Genomic DNA, 7,512 nt, shown 5'->3' on the forward strand with positions numbered 1-7,512 from the left:
TGAGATGAAGTGATGAAAAAAAAACTTTGCAGTTTATATCTGAATTAAATACACTAAATTCATTAGGTACACATCAATCTACCATAAACTAACAAGAACGATTGCTTTAGAGAAGCAGAAAACCCCTGATAGAAATGAGTAAAGTTATTAAACCACCTTCTAAAGCAAGGACTGCTCATTTCCGCACTCTGGAAAGAGAGTCGCGTTTCATTAATCCACCAAAGGATAAATCTGCATTCCCATTACTACAAGAAGCTGTCGAACCTCATATCGGTTCATTTAATGCATTGACAGAAGGCCCTGATGGTGGTCTATTAAATCAAGGTGTCAAAGATATAGGAGAAAAGGTCATTTTTGATGGTAGATCTTTAGACAATAATGACATTGACACCATTAAGGAAGCATATTTAGGTAATAAGCTTTCCCTTAGTGTAGAACAAGTTTCCATCGCCAAACCTATGTCCAATGACGGTGTCTCCTCTGGTGTCGAAAGAAAAGTCTTCCCAAGTGAAACTAGACAAAGATTGAGTTCATACAAGGGTAAATTGATGTTGAAGTTGAAGTGGTCAGTTAATAATGGAGAAGAAGTGTATAGTGAAGTTAGAGATTGTGGTGGGTTACCAATTATGTTGCAAAGTAACAGATGCCATTTGAATAAATTATCTCCTTACGATTTGGTTCAACATAAAGAAGAATCTGATGAAATGGGTGGTTACTTCATTATCAATGGTATTGAAAAATTGATCAGAATGTTGATTGTACAACGTAGAAATCATCCAATGGCTATCATTAGGCCTTCGTTTGCCAACAGAGGTGCTTCTTATTCCCAATATGGTATTCAATTGAGATCAGTTAGACCAGACCAAACCTCTCAAACCAATGTTTTACATTACTTGAACGACGGTCAGGTTACATTTAGATTTTCTTGGAGAAAGAACGAATATCTAGTTCCAGTGGTTATGATTCTTAAGGCCCTATGTGATACCAGTGATAGAGAAATATTCGACGGTATTATTGGTTCGGATTTGAAAGATTCTTTCTTAACTGATCGTTTAGAATTGTTATTACGTGGTTTCAAAAAAAGATATCCAACTTTACAGAACCGTACCCAGGTTTTGCAATATTTAGGTGATAAATTCCGTGTAGCTTTCCAAGCTTCTCCCGATAAATCAGATTATGAAGTTGGTCAAGAATTAATAGATCGTATTGTATTGGTTCATTTGGGTAAGGGTAACAACCAAGATAAGTTCAATATGTTACTATTTATGATCAGAAAACTATATTCCTTAGTTGCTGGAGAATGTTCTCCTGATAATCCAGATGCCACACAACATCAAGAAGTCTTACTAGGTGGGTTCTTATACGGTATGATCATTAAAGAAAAAATTGATGAATATCTACAAAATATTGTAGCTCAAATAAGGACTGACAGTAACCGTGGTTTAGCAATCAATTTCAAGGACCGTAAATATATGGCTAGAGTCTTAATGAGAGTAAATGACAATATCGGTTCGAAACTTCAATATTTCTTATCTACAGGTAACTTAGTTTCACAATCCGGTTTGGATTTGCAACAAGTCTCAGGTTATACAGTCGTTGCTGAAAAAATTAACTTTTACCGTTTCATTTCTCATTTTAGAATGGTTCATAGAGGTTCTTTCTTTGCTCAACTGAAGACTACTACAGTTAGAAAATTATTACCAGAATCTTGGGGGTTCCTTTGTCCTGTTCATACGCCGGATGGGTCTCCATGTGGTTTGTTAAATCATTTTGCCCACAAATGTAAAATATCTACTCAACAATCCGATGTCTCACAAGTTCCTGCGTTATTATATTCTTTAGGTGTTTCTCCTGTTTCTCATATTTTTGCTGCTGGTCCATCTTTATGTTGTGTTCAAATCGATGGTAAAATTATTGGTTGGGTCTCTCACGAACAAGGTAAAATCATCGCAGATACATTAAGATTCTGGAAAGTTGAAGGTAAAGTTCCAGGCCTGCCACTTGATTTAGAAATCGGTTATGTTCCCCCATCCAACAGTGGTCAATACCCAGGTTTGTATATTTTCGGTGGACATTCTAGAATGATGCGTCCAGTAAAATATTTACCATTAGACAAGGAGGATATCGTTGGTCCATTTGAACAGGTCTATATGAATATAGCAGTTACTCCTCAAGAAATTGAAAATAATACCCATACTCATGTAGAATTCACACCAACGAATATCTTATCTATCTTAGCTAATTTGACACCATTTTCTGATTTCAACCAATCTCCAAGAAATATGTATCAATGTCAAATGGGTAAACAAACTATGGGTACACCTGGTGTCGCATTATGCCATAGATCTGATAATAAATTGTATAGACTACAATCTGGTCAAACGCCTATTGTTAAAGCCAATTTGTATGATGATTATGGTATGGATAATTTCCCTAACGGTACCAATGCTGTCGTCGCGGTTATTTCCTACACTGGTTACGATATGGATGATGCGATGATTATCAATAAATCTGCTGATGAAAGAGGTTTCGGTTATGGTACAATGTATAAAGTGGAAAAAGTCGATTTATCATTGAATAGAAGCCGTGGTGATCCAATCACTCAACATTTTGGGTTTGGTAACGATGAATGGCCAAAAGAATGGTTAGATAAATTAGATGATGATGGGCTTCCATATATTGGAACTTACGTCGAAGAAGGTGACCCAATTTGTGCATACTTTGATGATACATTGAACAAGACCAAAATTAAAACATACCATTCTTCAGAACCTGCTTACATTGAAGAAGTTAACCTAATTGGTGATGAATCAAACAAGTTCCAAGAATTACAAACTGTGAGTATCAAATATCGTATTAGAAGAACACCACAAATCGGTGATAAGTTCTCCTCCAGACATGGTCAAAAAGGTGTTTGCTCAAGAAAATGGCCCACTATTGATATGCCATTTAGTGAAACAGGTATCCAACCAGATGTCATTATTAATCCTCATGCTTTCCCATCTCGTATGACCATTGGTATGTTTGTTGAATCTCTTGCAGGTAAATCAGGTGCTTTACATGGTGTTGCTCATGATGCTACACCATGGATTTTCAATGAAAACGATACACCAGCTGATTATTTCGGTGATCAATTATTGAAGGCAGGTTATAATTACCATGGTAATGAACCAATGTATTCCGGTGCTACTGGTGAAGAATTGAGAGCTGATATATATATTGGTGTTGTTTATTATCAAAGATTACGTCATATGGTTAACGATAAGTTCCAAGTTCGTTCCACAGGTCCAGTGAATAGTTTGACTATGCAACCAGTTAAGGGAAGAAAGAGACATGGTGGTATTCGTGTAGGTGAAATGGAAAGAGATGCTTTAATTGGTCATGGTACCTCCTTCCTGTTACAAGATCGTCTGTTGAATTGTTCTGATTACACTCAAACATCTGTATGTCGTGAGTGTGGTTCGATCTTGACAACCCAACAAAGTGTTCCAAGAATAGGGTCATTATCTACTGTCTGTTGTCGTCGTTGTGCAATTAAATTCGATAAGGCTAAGGCTCTTCTAGCAAGTCAAGATGGCGATGCTAATGTATTTATTGATGATTCCCAAATTTGGGAAGACGGTCAAGGCAATAAATTCGTCGGTGGTAACGACACTACAACGGTTGCTATACCTTTCGTTCTGAAATATCTAGATTCCGAATTAACTGCTATGGGTATCAGATTACGTTATAATGTGGAACCAAAATAGAAAAAACACACACCTGTAACAGAATATACCAACAACAATAATAATAATAAAAGAAAGAGAGCCAACCAGTGTTTATAAATATTACATACATATTATTATCCCTAAAAATGACCTTGTACAATATATACGCATATGTAGCATAGAAATATTATACACAAACAATATCCTATTTTCAAAAAAGGAGACAAATCAAACTCTTTATAACCAGTTGCGATGAGAGGTCTTCTTGTTATAATGTCGTTCGCCTTCATTTGGCTACTCGAACAGCAAAAAACAAAAAATGAACAAGCCGCTTCTGCCAAAAAAACATTAACGTTAACTAAAAAAAATACATGAAAAACTGAACGACGGTGAAACTACACAGACGTTATTGACAAAGAGCTTCTCGACAACCGGGAAGATTGATTAAAACTCCAATATCAAGAGGAAAACGAGTTTGAGGGAAATAATAACTATCATATCTTTTAGCTATTATATTTTTCATCAGGTAATAAAAATAGGAGGGAAACGGACGTTTGTTTGCTCTTATTCTTTGCTATATTTGAACCCTTCGAATTTTGGCAACCAAAGTCAACGAAACTTTTCCATTCTTTTGAATATATCATATTTTGTAATAGAATCAACCCTGTGGTTTTGCTCCAGTAAAGTATACTCCCTAAATTATGAGTGCTAATCCGTTTGATCAACCATTGAATGATGAAACTGCGGATCAAGAAAGAGAGTTATTAGATGCCACTGCAAAGATACTTTCTATACCTACGTCATCTTTAGAATATTGTACGTTAAGTGTCGATGAAACTCTACGAAAGTTAGAAACAAATGGGACCACAGGTTTACCAACAGTAGCGGAAGCTAGCCGTAGAAAACTAACTTACGGTCCTAATGAGATTGAGATCGAAGAGGATGAAAGTCTCTGGAAAAAGTTTCTCTCAAGTTTTGTTGAAGATAGATTGATCTTACTTTTGATTGGTTCCGCAGTTGTCTCATTTTTTATGGGTAATATTGATGATGCCATTAGTATTACTCTTGCCATCTTCATCGTTGTTTCTGTTGGGTTCATTCAAGAATATAGATCTGAAAAATCTTTGGAGGCTTTAAATAAATTGGTGCCAGCAGAGTGCCATTTAATTAGATGTGGACAAGAATCTCATGTTTTGGCCTCCAATTTAGTTCCTGGTGATTTAGTTCATTTCCGTATTGGTGATAGAATACCTGCCGACTTAAGAATTATTGAGGCAGTGGATTTATCTATTGATGAAAGTAACTTAACTGGTGAATGTGAGCCTGTTCATAAATCATCACAGGCAATTAACAAGGAAAGTTTCAATGATCAACCAAATTCCATTATCCCAATATCTGATAGAACAAGTATTGCATATATGGGAACTTTAGTTAAAGAAGGTCATGGTAAAGGTATTGTTGTTGGTACTGGTAAAAACACATCCTTTGGTGCGGTGTTTGATATGATGAGTAATATCGAGAAACCAAAGACTCCATTACAGTTATCTATGGATAAGCTTGGTAAGGATTTGTCATTATTTAGTTTTGGTGTTATCGGTCTAATCTGTTTTGTCGGTATTCTTCAAGGAAGATCATGGTTAGAAATGTTCCAAATTTCGGTCTCCTTAGCTGTAGCAGCTATTCCAGAAGGTTTACCAATTATTGTTACAGTTACTTTGGCACTTGGTGTTTTAAGAATGGCTAAACGTAAAGCTATTGTGCGAAGACTACCAAGTGTGGAAACTCTTGGTTCCGTCAACGTTATTTGTTCAGATAAAACAGGTACATTAACTTCCAATCATATGACAGCTTCAAAAATATGGTGTTTAGGTAGTATGGATAATAAATCAAATGTATTGTCCTTGGATAAAGGAAAAAACAGTAACCTGAAAAATTATTTGACTGACGATGTAAGGGAAACTTTAATTATTGGTAATATGTGTAATAATGCATCCTTCTCTGCAGAACATGGTAATTATTTAGGTAATCCAACAGATATTGCATTATTGGAACAATTGCCTAAATTTAATATGAAAGATATTAGACACACGGTCAAGAAAGTTCAGGAAATTCCATTCAATTCCAAAAGAAAGTTTATGGCCACTAAAGTTGTTAATCCTGACGGTGTTTACACGTTATATGTTAAAGGTGCTTTTGAAAAAATGTTAGGCCATTGTAGTCATTATTTGAATGAAAAGGGTAAAAATGAAAAATTAACTGCTACTCAAAGGGAAACCATTATTGAAGCTGCTAATGCTCTAGCATCTGAAGGGTTACGTACTTTAGCATTTGCAAAACAATTATTACCTGATTCTCCAACGTTGCTTACTGAAGATTCCATTGATGATTTAATTTTTACTGGTTTAATCGGTATGAATGATCCTCCAAGAACTACTGTTAAACCTGCCATTGAGCAATTGTTACAAGGTGGTGTTCATGTTATTATGATTACTGGTGATTCTGAAAATACGGCGGTTAATATTGCAAGACAAATTGGTATTCCAGTTATCGATCCTAAGTTATCAGTGTTATCAGGTGATAGGTTGAATGAAATGACTGAAGATCAATTAGCTAATGTTATTGATCATGTTAATATTTTTGCTCGTGCTACACCTGAGCATAAATTAAATATTGTTAAAGCTCTTAGAAAGAGAGGAGATGTTGTTGCTATGACAGGTGATGGTGTTAATGATGCGCCAGCTTTAAAATTAGCTGACATAGGTGTTTCTATGGGTAGGATGGGTACAGATGTTGCCAAAGAAGCTTCCGATATGGTTTTAACTGATGATGATTTTAGTACTATTTTGACAGCTATTGAAGAAGGTAAAGGTATTTTCAACAATATTCAAAATTTCTTAACATTCCAATTATCTACAAGTATTGCTGCATTGTCATTGATTGCCTTATCCACAGCTTTTAAATTACCTAACCCATTAAATGCCATGCAAATTTTATGGATTAATATTTTAATGGACGGACCACCAGCTCAATCATTAGGTGTAGAGCCTGTAGATCATGAAGTTATGAAAAGGCCACCAAGAAAACGTTCAGATAAGATTTTAACATCAAGTGTATTGAAAAGATTAGTTGGTACTGCCACATGTATTATTTTAGGGACAGTGTATATTTTTGTTAAGGAAATGGCTGAAGATGGAGTTGTTACTGCGAGAGACACTACAATGACTTTTACATGTTTTGTCTTTTTCGATATGTTTAATGCTTTAGCATGTAGACATAACACAAAATCAATTTTTGAAGTTGGCTTTTTCGTTAATAAGATGTTTAACCTTGCTGTGGGTCTTTCGTTATTAGGTCAAATGTGTGCAATTTATATTCCATTTTTCCAAAGCGTTTTCAAGACTGAAAGTTTAAGTTTGGGTGATTTATTGTTTTTGCTATTAATTAGTAGTAGTGTTTTCATTTTTGATGAAATAAGAAAATACTGGATAAGAAGAAATGATACAGATGATGCATTATATTACTCAATAGTCTGAGGAAAGAACATTTTCTCACTTTAACCGTGCTATTAAAAGAAAGAATAAATCTAACTATAAACTTCTTGAGGATTTCTAACAAAATTATATTTGTAAAAAAAAAATAAAGAATTTGCTACTGAAAGTATAATCTGTTGTTTTCAAACCACATTATTAGGTGTTTTGCAGAAGGAGACAATATTAAACATATCTATAAGATATATATATAATTATAGAATATAGGCCATAGGTAGTCCAAAAGAAAAGAAAATATATATATATATATATAT

General features: G+C 34.7%; 2 protein-coding genes across 2 annotated transcripts; both read left to right on the forward strand.

Moving 5' to 3' along the window:
- Positions 1-134: 134 nt before the first annotated feature.
- Positions 135-3,749, forward strand: RPA135 (DNA-directed RNA polymerase I core subunit RPA135; the record flags this gene model as incomplete). Its single annotated transcript, XM_003671332.2, has 1 exon — positions 135-3,749. One exon carries the CDS (start codon positions 135-137, stop codon positions 3,747-3,749), a length of 3,615 nt encoding a protein of 1,204 aa, XP_003671380.2.
- Positions 3,750-4,411: 662 nt separating this feature from the next.
- On the forward strand, positions 4,412-7,243 carry PMR1 (Ca(2+)/Mn(2+)-transporting P-type ATPase PMR1; the record flags this gene model as incomplete). The annotated part of the gene is made up of 1 exon (XM_003671333.2): positions 4,412-7,243. The coding sequence occupies one exon, from the start codon at positions 4,412-4,414 to the stop codon at positions 7,241-7,243; it is 2,832 nt and encodes a 943-aa protein (XP_003671381.2).
- Between the last annotated feature and the right edge of the window lie 269 nt (positions 7,244-7,512).

This window comes from Naumovozyma dairenensis, chromosome 7 (assembly GCF_000227115.2).
Source record: "Naumovozyma dairenensis CBS 421 chromosome 7, complete genome".
Lineage (NCBI taxonomy): Eukaryota > Fungi > Ascomycota > Saccharomycetes > Saccharomycetales > Saccharomycetaceae > Naumovozyma > Naumovozyma dairenensis.